General features: G+C 36.8%; 1 protein-coding gene across 8 annotated transcripts in view; it reads right to left on the bottom strand.

The window, feature by feature from the left end:
* COL24A1 (collagen type XXIV alpha 1 chain) overlaps positions 1-21,143 on the bottom strand; it is a 382,349-nt gene that overhangs the window by 205,481 nt on the left and 155,725 nt on the right. For all 8 annotated transcript variants that reach the window (XM_043877542.1, XM_043877547.1, XM_043877541.1 and 5 more), the window contains one exon: positions 15,005-15,058. In XM_043877542.1, the coding sequence (XP_043733477.1) occupies positions 15,005-15,058 (54 nt within the window). The remainder of the gene's footprint in view (positions 1-15,004; positions 15,059-21,143) is intronic.

The raw sequence follows: 21,143 nt of genomic DNA, 5'->3' as shown, positions 1-21,143 counted from the left end.
CATTGCCCATTGTACAAACTCAGTAAATACTTCTCAGCTGACTAAATGCTGCCTGGAAAATCAAATGGTTAAAATAGGAAGTCTATGTACAAAATCTTGACTTTGGAATGTGCCTATTCAGGGTGGGGTTGCTGTGATCTCAGAGAACTATTTAGGAATGCAAGTTAGATCACCTATATACAGGTAAGCATTTAACATACTTTAATAATTCAGTGTAAAAAATAATTTCCATATATTCTGTAATATAACCTCACAAGTAGGACTTTTCTAAAAACTTAACAGGGATATTATACAACAGACAAGAACAGCCAGTTTTTAGCACCCTTAATTCCATAGCCAAAGTAACAACACAAATCATTATGGCAACAAATAAGTCATTCCTCTGTTTACTGAAGAACAGAGAATATTTACTGGGTACTCACTTTCTGCAGTAACCAGCAAGGGATGTGGTTTTGCTAATGTTATGGAATGCTTGAAAGCAGTTGCCAAATTGGGAAGCTCTCAAGAAGGCTTGCTGAAGTATGTTTTGTAACTATATACACACATACATACACACACAATCCCACAATGGATGGAACCATAATTAACACAAGTTTCCAATGTTAGTTTGAGGTTTTTATTCAACTGGCAGAAAATGAGGAGAAAATAAAAGGCTTCTGTTAGAGCTGTGCCAAATTGCTCTGGAAGGAACACATTTTGTTGGCAAATAGGATAACCATGTATTTCAAATAGAGTACACATAGTTTTCTTGATGACTAATTTATATAGCCTAAACAGAACTTTAATAATTTACATTGTCCTCACTTTCCAAATAAGATATATATATGAAAATAAAAAGTTTTAAGATGTTTCTATGACATAATGTATACAACCTAAGAAACACATCATGTGAATAGGGTCAATATGTATGGCTCTATCTTTCCAATTTTAGAATTTCTAAACAATTTCAAGGCACATAGGAAAGATGAAAAAAGGAGACAAAAGCAGAGCCTTCACAACCTAGAAAGCATAAAATCATACTCCTCTTCTTTTAAAATTTTCTGGTTCTCTTGATTAAATCATCTAAGATATTAAAATTCAGTGATGTGTAAAAAAACAATTAGTCTCATAATGTTGGTGCTAATGAGACAGTAACTCATATTATTGAAAAAATTTAGATAAAGTTATCCAAAAAGTAATTACTACTCACTGGAAATTCAACCATTAATATTCATTAAAATGTCTAGCCTTAAGGTCTCTGTCACATTTTTAAATATTGTAATTTTAAAACTGAAGAAAGTAACAAGAAGGAAGTTTTAAAGATTAGTATTATAATAGTATTCAGGAGGTCAACTGGCTTTCTTAAGTTCTGACATTTTTCCTAATGAAAATTTAAGAGAAACACAATTTACAAACTGAAGAGGATTTATGAAGCTATCCTGTGTTCTTCACCTAGTATGATATGCATAACTTAAAACATTAAATTAAGGAGTTGAGGGCAAGATGGAGTGGGAATTAAGAGGTACAAACTACTATGTATAAAATAAAAAGTGCTACATTAAAAGGACCATACACCATGATCAACTTAGATTTAATCCAGGGGTGCAAGGATTTCTCAATATGTGCAAATCAATCAGTATGATATACCACATCAACAAATTGCAACACCATATGACCATCTCAATAGATGCAGAAAAAGCCATTGAAAAAATTCAACATCCATTTATGATTAAAAAAACCCTCTCTAGAAAGTGGGCATCAAGAGACCATCCCTCAACATAATAAAGGCCACATATGACAAAACTACAGATAAATCATACTCAGCTGTGAAAAGCTGAAAGCATTTCCTCTAAAATCAGGAACAAGACAAGGATTTCCACTCTCACCACTTTTAACCAGCTTAGTTTTGGAAGTCCTAGCCATGGCCATTAGAGAAGGAAAACAATGAAGGGAATCTAAACTAGAAAAGAAGAAGTAAAATGGTTACTGTTTGCAGATGACATAATACAACACAGAAAATTCTAAAGATACTACCAGAAAACTACTAGAGCTCATCAATGAATTCAGCAAAGTTGCAGTATACAAAATTAATACACAGAAATCTCTTCTATTTTTATACCCTAACAATGAAGAATCAGAAAGAAAAATTAATAAGACAATCCCACTTACCACTGCAACAAAAAGGATAAAATACCCAGGAATAAACCCATGTAAGGAGGCAAAAGATCTGTACTCCAAAAACTGTAAGATGCTGATGAAAGTGAAGATGACACAAACAGATGTAAAAATAGAAATGTTTTTGGATTGGAAGAATAACATTGTCAAAATGACTATACTATCAAGGCAATCTACAGATTCAGTGCAATCCCTATCAAATAACCAATGACATTTTTCACAGAACTACAACAAAAATCTTAAAATCTGCGGGGAGACACAGAACACCCTGAATAGTCAAAGCAATCTTGAGAAAGACGAACAAAGCTGGAAGAATCACATTCTCCAAATTCAGACTATACTAAACAGCTACAGTCACAAGAACAGAAACATCCATCGACAGAACAGGGTACAAAAGTCCAGAAAGAAACCCACACACCTATGGTCATCTAATCTACAACAAAGGTGGCAAGAATATACAATGGAGAAAAGACAGTATCTTCAATAAGTGGTGTCGGAAAAATAGGAGAGCTATGTGTAAAAAAATGAAATTAGAACATTCTTTGACACCATACAAAAAAAGTAAACTCAAAATGGATTAAAGACCTAAATGTATGATTGGACACTATAAAACTCTTAGAACGTAGGACGAATATTCTTTGACATAAATTTCAGTAGCATATTTTTTGTCTTCTAGAGTAATGTGAATAAAAACAAAAATAAACAAGTGAGACCTAATTAAACTCAAAAACTTTTACACAGCAAAGGAAACCATAAACAAAACCAAAAGACAACCCACAGAATGTGAGCAAATATTTGCAAAGAGACCAACAAGTGATTAACCTCCAAAATTTACAAAGAACGCACGCAGCTCAAAAAAAAAAAAAAAAAAAAACTAAATCAAAAGATGGACAGAAGATCTAAACAGACATTTAACCAAATGAGATATACAGATGGCCAAGACACATGAAAATATGCTCAATATTGTTAATTATTAGAGAAACGCAAATCGAAACTGCAATGAGACAACACCTTCCACTAGTCAGAAGGACCATCAACAAAAAGCCTGCAAACAATGCTGGAGGTGTGTAGAAACGGGAATCCTTCTACACAGTTTGGTAATGAAAATAGCTTCAGCCACCGTGGAGAACATATGACAGTTCCTCAAGAAATTAAAAATACAGCTACCACATGATCCAGCAATCCCACTCCTGGGCACACATCTGGAGAAAATCATAATTCAAAAAGACATATGTGCCCCAATGTTCACTGCAGCATACAGTAGCCAGGACATGTTTTCAGGTGGGAGGGGACATGGGTATACCTATGTCTGACTCATGTTGATGTTTGGTAGAAATGAACACAATACTGTAAAGCAATTATCCTTCAACTAAAAATAAATAAATTAAAAAAAATAGCAAGGACATGGAAGCAATCTAAATGTCCATGGACAGTGGACTAGGTAAAGGAGAAAGTGAAAGTCATTCAGTCGTGTCCAACTCTGTGATCCCATGGACTATGCAGTCTATGGAATTCTCGAGGCCAGAATACTTGAGTAGACAGCCTTTCCCTTCTCCAGGAGAATCTTCCCAACCCAGTGATTGAACCCAGGTCTCCTGCACTGAAGGCAGATTCTTTACTAGCTGAGCCACAAGGGAAGCCCAAAAACACTGGAGTGAGTAGCCTATTCCTTCTCCAGCGGATCTTCCCGACCCAGGAATTGAACCAGGGTCTCCTGCATTGCACATGGATTCTTTACCAACTGAGCTATCAGGGAAGTCCAGACAATATAGGAGAGGTGATATGTGTATACAGTGGAATATGACAGCCATTGGAAAGAATGAGATAATACAATTTGCAGCAACATGGATGGACCTGGAGACTATCATACTAAATGAAGTAAGTCAGAGAAAGACAAATATCATATGATATCAGTTATATGTGGAATCTAATAAAATGATACAAAACAGAAACAGACTCACAAACTTAAGAGGATGAACTTATGGTTACCAGTGGGGAAAGGTGCAGTGGAAGGATAGATTGTGAGTTTGGGACAGACAAGTATGTACTGTTATATTTAAAATATAAGAGCCTTTTGCTGAGAGTGAAAGAGGAGAGTGAAAAAGCTGCCTTAAAACTCAACATTAAAAAAACTAAGATCATGGCATTTGGTCCCATCACTTCATGGCAATAGATGGGGAAACACGGAAAACAGTGACAATTTTCTTGGGCTCCAAAATCACTGCAGATGGTGACTGCAGCCATGAAATTAAAAGACATGTGCTTCCTAGAAGAAAAGCTATGACCAACCTAGACAGCATATTAAAAATTAGAGACATAACTTTGCTGACAAAGGTCTGTCTAGTCAAAGCTATGGTTTTTCCAGAAGCCATACACGGATGTGAGTTGGACCATAAAGAAAGCTGAGCGCCGAAGAATTGATGCTTTTGAACTGTGGTGTTGGAGGACTCTTGAGAGTCCCTTGGACTGCAAGGAGATCAAGCCAGTCAATCCTAAAGGAGATCAGACCTGAATATTCTTTGGAAGGACTGATGCTGAAGCTTCAATACTTTGGCCATCTGATGCGAAGATCTGACTCATTGGAAAAGACCCTGAATCTGGGAAGGACTGAAGACAGGAGGAGAAGGGGACAACAGAGGATGAGATGGTTGGATGGCATCACCAGCTTGATGGACATGAGTTTGAGCAAGTTGGGAAGCCTGGCGTGCTGCAGTCTATGGGGTCGCAAAGATTCGGAAACGACTGAGTGACTAAACTGAACTACACTAGTTTTGGAGAAGAATAAATAGGGCCTAAACTAAAACATTAGCAGTGAAAATGGTTTCAAGGGAAAAGTGGAGAAATTTGAGTCACAGTAGAGATTAGGATAAAGGCGATAATTGATGCCATGAAGTCATTCAGGAGCCAGGAGAGGGTTTGATATAAAATGTGTATGAAACTTGCATACTGAGGAGGGGGAGGAATACCTCTTCTATAGAGACAGAAAGGGAGGAGGAAATACGGTTGTATATATATGGGGGGAGTTGACAGGTGGCCAGTAGTGTTGCCAGATAACACACAGTACATCCAGTTAGTTTGAACTTCACATAAACAGTGAATAACTTTTAATTACAATATGTTTCAAATACTGCACCTTCATCTTCTCACAAGTTTCCCTTTCTTGAATGCCAAACATCTCTTAAATATAATGCCATGCATGCATACTTGTCTGCAAATTCCTATTCATTCGTCAGCTCAAGTGGTACAATCTGAGTCCCCTGACCATGTACTCACACAGTATCACATATTATATGCTATTTCAATTCAGTTCAGTTGCTCAGGCATGTCTGACTCTTTGCGACCCCATGAACCGCAGCACGCTAGGCCTCCCTGTCCATCACCAACTCCCGGAGTTCACCCAAACCCATGTCCATTGTGTCAGTGATGCCATCCAACCATCTCATCCTCTGTCATCCCCTTCTCCTCCTGCCCTCAATCTTTCCCAGCATCAGGGTCTTTTCAAATGAGTCAGCTCTTCACATCAGGTGGCCAAAGTACTGGAGTTTCAGCTTCAGCATCAGTCCTTCCAAGGAACACCCAGGACTGATCTCCTTTAGGATGGACTGGTTGGATCTCCTTGCTGTCCAAGGGACTCTCAAGAGTCTTCTCCAACACCACAGTTTAAAAGCATCAATTCTTCAGCGCTCAGCTTTTTTTATAGTCCAACTCTCACATCCATACATGACTACTGGAAAAACAATAGCCTTGACTAGACAGACTTTTGTTGGCAAAGTAATGTCTCTGCTTTTTAATATGCTGTCTAGATTGGTCATAACTTTCCTTCCAAGGAGCAAGCATCTTTTAATTTCATGGCTGCAGTCACCATCTGCAGTGATTTTGGAGCCCAGAAAAATAAAGTCAGCCACTGTTTCCACATCTATTTACATGGTTATTATAAAGGATTTCCTACACATACTCCTCTAGATTATAAGTTTCTTGAAAACAGGGAGCAGGACTTTTCATTTTTGTAGCCCTTGTCTAGCACAATGGATGTCATGTAAGAGGAAGTCAGTAAATATTTGTTGATTGAATGAATGTTCTATTACACTTCAGATCTTTATAACTTCTTTTCCAGCTTTTTCTAGCTCATGTCTCTTTGACTTCATTTTCTTTCATGTTAAACTATCCTCCATGCTGATATAAGAGGTATCTTTATAAAACATGAATCACCTACAATGCTTTGCTCCTTAAAAATCATTGATTACTTCATGATACCCATGGAAGAAGGAGAGACTCTTCAACATGGTCTTAAATATTTCCCACAATTTAATCCCCAAACTAAGTGGTTAAGAGCTCAGACTTTGAAATTATGTCTGGATTAGAATCCTGGCTTAGTCACTTGAAAAGTTATGTGACTGTGAGAGAATAACTATATATAAAATAGGGGTAATATCTACCTCATAAAACTGTTGTGAAGATTAAAGGAGATGTCTGCGAAACATTTACTATAGAATTTTAGGGGGGGGGGAGGAGCCAAGATGGCGGAGGAGTAGGACGGGGAGACCACTTTCTCTCCTACAAATTCATCAAAAGAATAACTGAACGCAGAGCAAACTTCACAAAACAACTTCGGATCGCTAGCTGAGGTCATCAGGCGCCCAGAAAAGCAGCCCATTGTCTTCGAAAGGAGGTAGGACAAAATATAAAAGATAAAAAGTGAGACAAAAGAGCTAAGGACGGAGATCCGTCCCGGGAGCTCTTAGGCGGCATTGCTTGGGGTAGGGTCCGGGCCGGAGTGCCCTGAGGACAATCGGAGGGAACTTCTGTGAGTTGCCAACTTGAACTGTGGGAGACCAAAAGAGAGAGAGTAAATTAACCGGCCCAAACACACTGCCAGCCGTTCGCAGAACAAAGAGACCGAGAGGGTCCAGAGAGGAGCTTGCAGGCTGCGGACCGGCCCAGCCCCGACGGAGGCAGGAGGCAGGGGGGAGGGGAAGGTCGCGGCGAGACACAGGGGGCAGGCACCCGACCGGCGCGGGCGGGGACTGGGGCTGGGGACGCGGAGGGCGGAAGGCGCGCGCGCCCGACTGGCGCCAGCGGAAACTGAGACTGGGTCCGCGGAAGGGAGGGGGCGCGCCACACCTGGGTAAAGTGCGCCCACCAAGCCCTTGGCTGCCTGGACCGCTCTGACGGGGAAGGCACAGAGAGCAGGCGCAGCTTTTCCTTCCGCGCTTTTGTGGAACACCCGAGGGCTGGAACCTCGCGCAGCGCGGGGCGCGCTCCATATAGAACAGCCGGGAGCCTGAGCAGCACAGACGGAGAAAGCAGCGTCAGCCCCTCCTGGCAGCCCCAGCCCATCCCCGCGGCGCCAGCCCCGCCCGGCAGCGCAAGCCCCTCCCTGCCCCGCAGAGTGACGGAACTAGCTACCTGAATAAGAGTCCACCTCCGCCCGCCTGTGTCAGGGCGGAAATGAGGCTCTGAAGAGACCGGCAAACAGAAGCCAAATAAACAAAGGGAACCGCTTCAGAAGGGACTGGTGCAACAGATTAAAATCCCTCTAGGAAACGCTGACTACACCGGAGGGGCCTGTAGATATCGAGAAGCGTAAGCTGGAACGAGGAGCTATCTGAAACTGAGCCGAACCCACACTGACCGCAACAGCTCCAGAGAAACTCCTAGATATAATTTTACTTTTTTCTCTTTTTTTTTTAAAATTTTTTTTATTTTTTTCCTTTTTTTCTTTTTTTTTCTTTTTTCTTTCTTCTCTTTTATTTTCCTTTAAAATCCCCTATTACTCCCCCATTACTCCTTAACTTTCATTTCCACAGACTTTTATGACTTTTTAATTAGGGGGAAAAAAAAATTTTTTTTTTTTTCTTTTTCTTTCTTTTTTTTTCTTTTTTTTCTTTCCTTTTTCTCTTCTATTTTCTATTTTTCTTTTTCTCTTATTTCTTTTAAAGTCCTCTAGTACTCCTCTACTACTCCTTAATTTTCATTTTCAATACACTATAACCTTACAAAAAAAAAAAGAAGAGAAGCCCTATTTTTAAACCGAAGATTATTCTCTCCCAATCTTGACTCTCTGTTTTCTACCTCAGAACACCTCTATTTCCTCCTTTCCCCTTCTCTTCCCAATCCAATTCTGTGAATCCTTGTAGGTGACTGGGCTACGGAGAACACTCTGGGAACAGACAGCTGCGTAGATCTGTCTCTCTCCTCTTGAGTCCCCCTTTTTCTCCTCCTGTTCATCTCTATCTCCCTCCTCCCTCTCCTCTTCTTCATGTAACTCTGTGAACCTCTCTGGGTGTCCCTCACAAGGGAGAATCTTTTAGCCATTAACCTAGAAGTTTTCTTATCAGGGCTGTATAGTTGGAGAAGTCCTGAGACTACAGGAAGAATAAAACTGAAATCCAGAGGCAGGAGACTTAAGCCCAAAACCTGAGAACACCAGAAAACTCCTGACTACATGGAACTTTAAGTAATATGTGACCGTCCAAAAGCCTCCATACCTACACTGAAACCAACCACCACCCAAGAGCCAATAAGTTTTAGAGCAAGACATACCACGCAAATTCTCCAGCAACGCAGGAACATAGCCCTGAACATCAACATACAGGCTGCCCAAGGACACACCTAACACATAGACCCATCTCAAAACTCATTACTGGGCACTCCATTGCTCTCCAGAGAGAAGAAATCAAGTTCCACGCACCAGAACACTGACGCAAGCTCCCCTAACCAGGAAATCTTGACAAGCCAATCGTCTAACCCCACCCACTGGGTTAATCCTCCACAATAAAAAGGAACCACAGACCTCCAGAATACAGAAAGCCCACTCCAGATACAGCAATCTAAACAAGATGAAAAGGCAAAGAAATACCCAACAGGTAAAGGAACATGAAAAATGCCCACCAAGTCAAACAAAAGAGGAGGAGATAGGGAATCTACCTGAAAAAGAATTTAGAATAATGATAATAAAAATGATCCAAAATCTTGAAAACAAAATGGAGTTACAGATAAATAGCCTGGAAACAAAGATTGAAAAGATTCAAGAACTGTTTAATAAAGACCTAGAAGAAATAAAAAAAGAGTCAATTAAAAATGAATAATGCAATGAATGAGATCAAAAACACTTTGGAGGGAACCAAGAGTAGAATAACGGAGGCAGAAGATAGGATAAGTGAGGTAGAAGATAAAATGGTGGAAATAAATGAAGCAGAGAGGAAAAAAGAAAAAAGGATCAAAAGAAATGAGGACAACCTCAGGGACCTCTGGGACACTGTGAAACGCCCCAACATTCGAATCATAGGAGTTCCAGAAGAAGAAGACAAAAAGAAAGGCCATGAGAAAATACTCGAGGAGATAATAGCTGAAAACTTCCCTAAAATGGGGAAGGAAATAGCCACCCAAATCCAAGAAACCCAGAGAGTCCCAAACAGGATAAACCCAAGGCGAAACACCCCAAGACACATATTAATCAAATTAACAAAGATCAAACACAAAGAACAAATATTAAAAGCAGCAAGGGAGAAACAACAAATAACACACAAAGGGATTCCCATAAGGATAACAGCTGATCTATCAATAGAAACCCTCCAGGCCAGAAGGGAATGGCAGGACGTACTGAAAGTAATGAAAGAGAATAACCTACAACCTAGATTACTGTATCCAGCAAGGATCTCATTCAGATATGAAGGAGAATTCAAAAGCTTTACAGATAAGCAAAAGCTGAGAGAATTCAGCACCACCAAACCAGCTCTTCAACAATGCTAAAGGATCTTCTCTAGACAGGAAATACAGAAAGGTTGTATAAACGTGAACCCAAAACAACAAAGTAAATGGCAACGGGACCACACCTATCAATAATTACCCTAAATGTAAATGGGTTGAATGCCCCAACCAAAAGACAAAGATTGGCTGAATGGATACAAAAACAAGACCCCTATATATGCTGTCTACAAGAGACCCACCTCAAAACAAGAGACACATACAGACTAAAAGTGAAGGGCTGGAAAAAAATATTTCATGCAAACGGAGACCAAAAGAAAGCAGGAGTCGCAATACTCATATCAGATAAAATAGACTTTCAAATAAAGGATGTGAAAAGAGACAAAGAAGGACACTACATAATGATCAAAGGATCAATCAAAGAAGAAGATATAACAATTATAAATATATATGCACCCAACATAGGAGCACCGCAATATGTACGGCAAACGCTAACGAGTATGAAAGAGGAAATTAATAGTAACACAATAATAGTGGGAGACTTTACTACCCCACTCACAACTATGGATAGATCAACTAAACAGAAAATTAACAAGGAAACACAAACCTTAAATGACACAATGGACCAGCTAGACCTAATTGATATCTATAGGACATTTCACCCCAAAACAATCAACTTCACCTTTTTCTCAAGTGCACACGGAACATTCTCCAGAATAGATCACATCCTGGGCCATAAATCTGGTCTTGAAAAATTCAAAAAAATTGAAATCATTCCAGTCATCTTTTCTGACCACAGTGCAGTAAGATTAGATCTCAATTACAGGAAAAAAATTGTTAAAACTTCAAACATATGGAGGCTAAATAACACGCTTCTGAATAACCAACAATCATAGAAGAAATCAAAAAAGAAATCAAAATATGTATAGAAATGAATGAAAATGAAAACACAACAACCCAAAACCTATGGGACACTGTAAAAGCAGTGCTAAGGGGAAGGTTCATAGCATTACAGGCTTACATCAAGAAACAAGAAAAAAACCAAATAAATAACCTAACTCTACACCTAAAGCAATTAGAGAAGGAAGAAATGAAGAATCCCAGAGTTAGCAGAAGGAAAGAAATCTTAAAAATCAGGGCAGAAATAAATGCAAAAGAAACTAAAGAGACTATAGCAAAAATCAACAAAGCTAAAAGCTGGTTTTTTGAAAAAATAAACAAAATTGACAAACCATTAGCAAGACTCATTAAGAAACAAAGAGAGAAAAACCAAATTAACAAAATTAGAAATGAAAATGGAGAGATCACAACAGACAACACTGAAATACAAAGGATCATAAGAGACTACTACCAGCAGCTCTATGCCAATAAAATGGACAACTTGGATGAAATGGACAAATTCTTAGAAAAGTATAACTTTCCAAAACTGAACCAGGAAGAAATAGAAGATCTTAACAGACCCATCACAAGCAAGGAAATCGAAACTGTCATCAAAAATCTTCCAGCAAACAAAAGCCCAGGACCAGATGGCTTCACAGCTGAATTCTACCAAAAATTTAGAGAAGAGCTAACACCTATCTTAGTCAAACTCTTCCAGAAAATTGCAGATGAAGGTAAGCTTCCAAACTCATTCTATGAGGCCACCATCACCCTAATTCCAAAACCAGACAAAGATGCCACAAAAAAAGAAAACTACAGGCCAATATCACTGATGAACATAGATGCAAAAATCCTTAACAAAATTCTAGCAAACAGAATCCAACAACATATTAAAAAAATCATACACCATGACCAAGTGGGCTTTATCCCAGGAATGCAAGGATTCTTTAATATCCGCAAATCAATCAATGTAATACACCACATTAACAAATTGAAAGATAAAAACCATATGATTATCTCAATAGATGCAGAGAAAGCCTTTGACAAAATTCAACACTCATTTATGATTAAAACTCTCCAAAAAGCAGGAATAGAAGGAACATACCTCAACATAATAAAAGCTATATATGACAAACCCACAGCAAGCATCACCCTCAATGGTGAAAAATTGAAGGCATTTCCCCTGAAATCAGGAACAAGACAAGGGTGCCCACTCTCACCACTACTATTCAACATAGTGTTGGAAGTTCTGGCCACAGCAATCAGAGCAGAAAAAGAAGTAAAAGGAATCCAGATAGGAAAAGAAGAAGTAAAACTCTCACTGTTTGCAGATGACATGATCCTCTATATAGAAAACCCTAAAGACTCTACCAGAAAATTACTAGAGCTAATCAATGAATATAGTAAAGTTGCAGGATATAAAATTAACACACAGAAATCCCTTGCATTCATATATACTAACAATGAAAATACAGAAAGAGAAATTAAGGAAACAATACCATTCACCATTGCAACAAAAAGAATAAAATACTTAGGAGTATATCTACCTAAAGAAACAAAGGACCTATACATAGAAAACTATAAAACACTGATGAAAGAAATCAAAGAGGACACAAACAGATGGAGAAACATACCGTGTTCATGGATTGGAAGAATCAATATTGTCAAAATGGCTATTCTACCCAAAGCAGTCTATAGATTCAATGCAATCCCTATCAAGCTACCAACGGTATTTTTCACAGAACTAGACCAAAGAATTTCACAATTTGTATGGAAATACAAAAAACCTCGAATAGCCAAAATAATCTTGAGAAAGAAGAATGGAACTGGAGGAATCAACCTGCCTGACTTCAGACTCTACTACAAAGCCACAGTCATCAAGACAGTATGGTACTGGCACAAAGACAGAAATATAGATCAATGGAACAGAATAGAAAGCCCAGAGATAAATCCACGAACCTATGGACACCTTATCTTTGACAAAGGAGGCAAGGATATACAATGGAAAAAAGACAACCTCTTTAACAAGTGGTGCTGGGAAAACTGGTCAACCACTTGTAAAAGAATGAAACTAGAACACTTTCTAACACCATACACAAAAATAAACTCAAAATGGATTAAAGATCTAAATCAGATCTTTAATTAAATTAATTTAATTAATTAAATTAAAGATCTAAGACCAGAAACTATAAAACTCCTAGAGGAGAACATAGGCAAAACACTCTCCGACATAAATCACAGCAAGATCCTCTATGACCCACCTCCCAGAATATTGGAAATAAAAGCAAAACTAAACAAATGGGACCTAATGAAACTTAAAAGCTTTTGCACTACAAAGGAAACTATAAGCAAGGTGAAAAGACAGCCCTCAGAATGGGAGAAAATAATAGCAAATGAAGAAACAGACAAAGGATTAATCTCAAAAATATACAAGCAACTCCTGCAGCTCAATTCCAGAAAAATAAATGACCCAATCAAAAAATGGGCCAAAGAACTAAACAGACATTTCTCCAAAGAAGACATACAGATGGCTAACAAACACATGAAAAGATGCTCAACATCACTCATTATTAGAGAAATGCAAATCAAAACCACAATGAGGTACCATTACACGCCAGTCAGGATGGCTGCTATCCAAAAGTCTACAAGCAATAAATGCTGGAGAGGGTGTGGAGAAAAGGGAACCCTCTTACACTGTTGGTGGGAATGCAAACTAGTACAGCCACTATGGAAAACAGTGTGGAGATTCCTTAAAAAACTGGAAATAGAACTGCCATATGACCCAGCAATCCCACTCCTGGGCATACACACTGAGGAAACCAGATCTGAAAGAGACACGTGCACCCCAATGTTCATCGCAGCACTGTTTATAATAGCCAGGACATGGAAGCAACCTAGATGCCCATCAGCAGATGAATGGATAAGGAAGCTGTGGTACATATACACCATGGAATATTACTCAGCCATTAAAAAGAATTCATTTGAACCAGTCCTAATGAGATGGATGAAGCTGGAGCCCCTTATACAGAGTGAAGTAAGCCAGAAAGATAAAGAACATTACAGCATACTAACACATATATATGGAATTTAGAAAGGTGATAACGATAACGCTATATGCAAAACAGAAAAAGAGACACAGAAATACAGAACAGACTTTTGAACTTTGTGGGAGAATGTGAGGGTGGGATATTTCAAAAGAACAGCATGTATACTATCTATGGTGAAACAGATCACCAGCCCAGGTGGGATGCATGAGACAAGTGCTCCGGCCTGGTGCACTGGGAAGACCCAGAGGAATCGGGTGGAGAGGGAGGTGGGAGGGGGGATCGGGATTGGGAATACATGTAAATCCATGGCTGATTCATATCAATGTATGACAAAACCCACTGGAAAAAAAAAATAATAAAAAAAAGAGAATTTTAGGACCTGCCACTATAGTACACTAACAAATATAGCTATATTAATATCCTTTCCAGCTTCATCCCCTAACACTTCCTCTCTACTCACACTAATAACCCTCTGTAGCAGCTATACTTCATAACATGCCAGTTCTCCAAACTTCTGGCTGTTTCATCATTCTGTTTTTTTATTCACAACGCTTTATTTGTTTACAATGCTCATTCTATGTCAGCCTGCTTGGAAAGCTTGGTATTTGAAGTTTTGCTATGGATAATATCTAGTATATACACACAGCAACAGTAAAGGAAGTTAGAAATGACCAGGTTTTTCTGGTAGTTTGTGCTATGTATAAATTCTAGAACTCCATAGGCTTTCTTTATATTAATAAGTGGATAGTTTACAGGCCCTAAATCCTTTATTGGTTCTAGTGGTCAGAATACTCTCACTTATTTTGTGTATGCTATAGATTTTTGGCTTTTTAAATTTTTTTCACCTCTTAAAAGAAATCCATTTTCAGTTACTTACGTGCTTTTCAAATACTGTCACCCTAATCTAAGCCTAGACCAAACCAAAAAAATCTTTTTCAATAACCTGAACCCAAGAGACTGTATAAACATACTTCTACTCTAGAAGTATGTCTTTTGACACCAAAAAAACAAGCAGACATGCAAACTACTTCCTGATTATTTTGAAATAAGATCTAAAAGGTTTTTTAAAATGCACTTGAGACAGCTCAAAAATATCCAGAAATGTTCTGATATTTCTAAAGTATTTTTTACCCATTCACAGAGATTTGAGAGTAGAAAACTATAGATACCATGCTCTTCTTTTTTTATTTTCCTTTCTTTTCTGTTTTTTTCTTTACCTTTGCTCCTTCAGGTCCATTTTGTCCAGGAATCCCAATATCTCCAGGAAAACCCTAGGGAACACAAAAAATATAGGGAGTTTATTCCATAGCAAATTACTTTAAATTTATTAAGCATACAAAAATACCCTTTGCCTTTCTTTGATGTCCAGTTAAAATGATTTATTCTCCTCAAAATTAATTAATTTAATATCTCAATATTAAAGATTGTTAGGCAGTTGTCTGACAATGGAATGCAAAACTTACAAAGTATACTAAAATAAAGCTTACTTCATCAATTATTCACAAACAATCCTCAGACCCAAAGAAAATTCTCTAATCTAGTCTAAGTAATTTTTTAGATCATATTCAGAATCATTCAAAACTTGAAAAAAGGACAAAAAGATATGTAACAGGTATTTTAAGTGTCATTTGGGACACAGAGTCAACCAACAGTAGGAGAATGTACTTTGTTTGACTGTTTACTAATTACACATTAATTCTTCTGTTTAGTGAAAAAGAAAAAAAACCCACAGGTTATAGCTTAATATACAGGATACTAATTAGTTTTACATCAAACTCAACTATCTTATTCTAACATTCCCATATTCAATTGTCCATAAATAGATCAAATGTTCTTTGAATTTATTTTGACATTTTACTGGTTCTATCATTAGTTAATGAATTGAATAAAATCTTTGACCTATGTTTACTTAATATTTGCCTGAAAATCATATTACCTTTTTGGAAATTATACTTTAGCAGTCTAAAACAGTTGTTTCAAGAAATAAAAATGGACCAAAGTGTTAAATAAGTCTGTGCTGAGAAAAAGCCAAGAATGTTGCTCTAAAATGTTAGAGCGATATTCTTTCTCAAATAATACATTAGAATGAAATTCATCAGGATCAGTTTCAATATTGATAATAAGCTAATAATTATAGCTTCCTTATATTTTGTCACAGATAGTTATTTTAGTGTTTTCTTCTGACACGGAAAAAGGAATAAAAAGCAAGACAAGTAGAAAAATCATATCTTTAAAAGTTAAGAAGGCTGCAATTAGGTATGAATATCAGCTAGAAAAGACACTTCAGTGGAGAGGTAAATATTATTATAATTAGTGCCAACAAGTAAGATAGACTAGCAGGGTTGATTCTGGAAAACTCATCTTGGGGGGAAAAAAATCAAAAGTAAGTGATATCAATTCATCCAGTTTGGATTAGGAAAGAAATGTCTTGATTCCAATTTAAACTTGGGTTCTGCAGAGAAAATATTACTTGTGGATGTTTTTGGCAAGAGAAAAGGCAGTGGTAACAGAAAGACTGGACACAAGGTCAGATTTCTGGAAGCTTTGGAACAGAATACATTCAATTCAGACATGCCGATTGCTTTTCTAAGGGAAATCAGGGTCGTCTATACCTTCTCTCCCTGGAGGAGGAAACAGCAACCCACTCCAGTATTCTTGCCTGGGAAATCTCTTGGATAGAAGAGTCTGGCAGGCTATAGTCCACGGGATCGCAAAGAGTTGGACACAACTGAGCATGCGCACGTGTGCGTGTGCACACACACACACCTTCTCTGCCCTGAGTAATCTTTCTTTATCTTTCTTCATCTGCAACACTTACATTTTAAATAAGAGATTAAAAAATATATTACTTGCAAATCTTTCTTTGACCTCCAATACCCTGAGTTAGGTCCTATCTAAGACACTCACACCATCCTAGGGTCCTACAAGGTTACTTACTGTAGTGTTTGGCTGGTTTGGTATTCCTCATCAGGTTGTATTATAACACAGGTATGCATAATAAATTATATATGTTACAAAAATAATAAATTCTTTGAGGACAACTTTATCTCTACTAACCACCATATTCCCAGAAACCAGTAAAACACCTGGCACAAAATAAATGTTAAAAAATTTTTATTTTATTTTTTGTTGTTGTTGAACAATGACATGTTTGTTTCTTTTGACAAAAAAAAACAAAAAAACAAAAAAAAACACAACATGGCTAGTGGCTACTTTTGGCCCCTTGGTACCAGTTTACAACCACTGATTCACAGCATCCTCATGGATAAATTCATAATTCCCATCCATCCAAAAGAAGAGCCTAGAACACCTTCTTATACTTGAAAGAAAGCTGTAAAAGGTATAAAATTTGTCATGTTAAAAGAACTCTGGGAGTCTGAAAAGGATCTCATCGGTCAGATATGAGATAATATGAACTTTAATAAGGATAAAAACTGCAATGGATTGAAACATGTCAAATATGTTTAAACTCAAAAGTTCAAAATGACACAATAACAAAAAATTATTCACATTTAGAAGCCAAAAGAGAGCCAACTCATTTCCAAAACTGGCTAAAAAAGGTGAAGAATCAAGCATTTATTCTACCTTTTCTATACATACTATAACTAACCAAAGAGCAGATTAGGGGATGTATTCCAGCCAATAAACCAAACAAAAAGAGAGACAAGAATATCACCATTTTGCAATACCCTACATGATCTAATGTATTAATATATAGGGAATTGAAGCATCACAACTGTTACTGACATCACAGAATGGTACTAGACATTTTGTGCTTCCTGATGAAAGAACACAGTATCACCCACAGTCTTGCCAAAAACAAACAAGCAAAACAGACTTTGGTCAGGTCTCTATATGTGACTACTAATTTGCAGGAAATACAGAGGAGGGAGAAAACATGCTTATCTACATCATGAGACTATAATCAGCAAAACCCATGCTGTTGGAAACTCTGCAGGTTAAATGACTGGGGATCTTCAACAATTATAAAGTGGGGAAAAAACAATGGAAAAAGAACTTTTAGATGGAAAGACACAAGACTTAAAACAAGACAAGACTAAACAATAGTTTTAAAAGATGTGCACTTGAGTGATAAACTATAAAAGATAAAAGAGGAACTGCTTACTTTCAGAAGGAGAAAAGAGGTTTGTGGCTGGGTTGGTATCCATAAAAGTTTCTGGGGTAACTGGCAGTTCCATTCCTGACCTGTGTATTAGTTGTAAGAGCATTTGTCTTATAACTGCCTGTGATATACATTTGTTTTATATAGTTTTCAGTGGCTGAAATGTATGTTCAATAAAACAGTAAAAAAAAAAAAGGTATTATGGTGACTTCTGGGTTAACACGGACTATGGAGTATATGCATAAACATTGGCTCCTTCTTAAACATGAAAATTACAGTAAAGGAATGTGAAAAAGACAAAAATTACCAAAGATGAAGGAATAAGAGACAAAAGATGTCAAAAAATCTGATCGTATATTACAGCCATGTAAGTCAACTATTTTAAAATTAAAACTTTATTTAAAAGTTCAGATGCACATCAATTTAGTTATTAAAAAGAGGGGGGAAAAAGTTCTTCAAATAGTATACCTTAGAAATTTGGCCAGAGAATATTTTTATTATATGAAAAATTCCATACCTGAATTTTTGGTATGGATTGGGTTACCATTAGGTAAAGATCTTACCTTTTAAATAATAATAAATTTAAAATATAAAAATCAGAGTTAACCTAGGTCAACTGTATTTTAATGATAATATATACCTGTAAAAGAAATATTTTAACTTTCAAATTTATTGTTGAAATTGTAAATTAAATGACAGGACACGGCTACCATTGCCAAGTAGCAAAATTTCAGAGAGCTTAGAAATTCAAAGATTTAAAAATATACTGTTCAGCGTCTATAACTTTCATTTAAAAAAACTACACTGGCATGAAACTATATAGAAAGAAAATTTTAAAATATAATAAAATGCTCTAATTCTGCTTTTTTCATTTAAAATATTTTGGTAAACATTGAAAAGTCAAAATGGTTTCTTCCCACAATGCACTTCACTATCTCTGTGGTCACATCACAACTGTGATGTGGTCTAACTTCTGGATATTTCTTAAAAAAAACTGTGATATCACTGATATATAACATATTACTTTCAGGGTAAAACACCTGTATATACAGAGAAATGATTATTACAATAAGTCTAGCTAACATCCATCACCATAGTTGTAATTGTGTATGTGATAACTTTTGATATGTTCTCTCTTAGCTACTTTCAAATATATAATACAGTATTATTAACTATCTCACCATGTTATACATTACATTCCTATGACTTACTTATTCACTGGTTTATTTTAGCCTTTGTTGTCTGTGCTTCTGGTGTCAAAGAGAGAAAGAAAGAAAAAGTCATCACCAAGACCAATGTCAAGGAGCTTCTGCCAATGTTGTCTTCTTGAGTTTTACGGTTTCAGGTAGTCCAATCAAGCTTTATATCCAATTTGAGTTAATTTTTGTGTATAATGTAAGATAGAGGTCAAGTTTCTTTTTTTTTTTTTTGCATGTGTTGTTCAATTTTCCCCAAACCATTACTAAATGGACTGTCCTTTCCCTCACTGTATACTCTTGGTTCCTTTGTCATAGGTTAACCAACCATATGCGCATGGGTTTATTTCTGATCTCTTTTTCCTTTCTATTTTGTTCCACTAATCTATGTGTCTGTTTTTATACCAATATCATACTATTTTAATTACTAAACCTTTGTAATGTAGTTTAAAACTAGGAAGTGTAATGCCTCCAGCTTCATTCTTCTTTCTCAAGGTTGCTTTGGCTATTTGGGGTCATTTATGATTCCATATGCCCTGGAGAAGGAAATGGCAACCCACTCCAGTACTCTTGCCTGGAAATCTCCATAGACAGAGGAGCCTGGTAGGCTACAGTCCATGGGGTTGCAAAGAGTCGGACACAACTGAGTGACTTCACTTTCACTTTCATGATTCCATATGAATTTTAGGATAGTTTGTCCCATTTTTGTGAAAGATGCCACTGGAGTTTTGATAAGGACTGCACTGAATCTGTAGATTGCTTTGACAAGTATGGACATTTTAACAATATTAATAATTCTTCCAGTCAATGAACATGGAGTATCTTTTCATTTATTTGCATCTCCTTCAATTTCTTTCATCAATGTCTTACAGTTTTCAGTATACATGTCTTACAGCTTCGTGGTTAAATTTATTCCTAGGTTTTTTTTTTTTTTTGAGACAAATGGGATTGTTTTAGGTTCTTATTCTGATATTAGTGTATTGAAACAACTGATTTTTTGTATCTTGATTTAGTATTTTGCATCTTGTGCCTTTTTAATATAAATAGCTTAATCACTAATTTTTATTAAGAAGCAGGAAAGTCAAGTAGCTTTAAAAATAATAAGTGAAAATGTGTCTTCTATTTTTGGACTTCTAATATTTGTTTACTGTACCGAGAAGAGTGATTCAGCATTCTCTCCAGTAAAAACAATGTTTTATTATTCTCTGATCACTAAAAGCTGGAGCCTAATTCACATCCATTTTTAAAGCAAAGCATGGAAATTAAAGCACTAACAGATTCCATTAGTTTCCTAAGTCATAAAAGTAAAACATTGTCTTTCCTACTCTGGCAAAGTGTCCTAAGAGGATAAATATAATGCTCTACGGTATCCATTGAGCACATTAGTACTTCTTTAATAGGAGAATAGGAGTAGTAAGTCTGTTTTATTTTGAAATATATAGTTCTTCTAGGTAAAAAATAGTTTAAAATGGTAAATGGATAAATAATCCACAATAATTAATTCAATGGATAAACTAATTATGGTATATTGGTAAAATGAAACAACCTGGATGTGGCAACCTGGATTAATCTCAAATACATTATGCTAAGTAAAAGAAGTCAGACCAAACAAAAGTACATACTGTATGAGTTCATTTACATACAACTTTGGAAAAATGCAAATTCATCTAAAATTCAAAAAGCAGATCAGTGGTAGCCTGGGAAGAGTTGGGGCAGAAAAACAAAATGAGGGATTACAAAAAGTGAATAAGTGTTGAGTTTAACAAATACCTTTTCTATCTTGATCTTGGTGATGGTTTCACAGGTGGCACATGTATGAAAAATTATGAAATTATACAATTTAAAATATACACTGTGGCTCAGATGGTAAACCTGCCTGCAATGTGGGAGATCTGGGTTCCATTCCTGGGTTGAAGAAACTCTCTGGTGAAACGAATGGCTATCCATCTTTCATTCACATTAAACAATAGTTAGGCACATGGAGATATTCCGGAGTACTTCTTACCAGGTTAGTCAATGAACAGCAATAAATGATGG

This window comes from Cervus elaphus, chromosome 20 (assembly GCF_910594005.1).
Source record: "Cervus elaphus chromosome 20, mCerEla1.1, whole genome shotgun sequence".
NCBI classification, from domain to species: Eukaryota; Metazoa; Chordata; class Mammalia; order Artiodactyla; family Cervidae; genus Cervus; species Cervus elaphus.
This window is presented reverse-complemented; position numbering and strand designations above follow the sequence as displayed.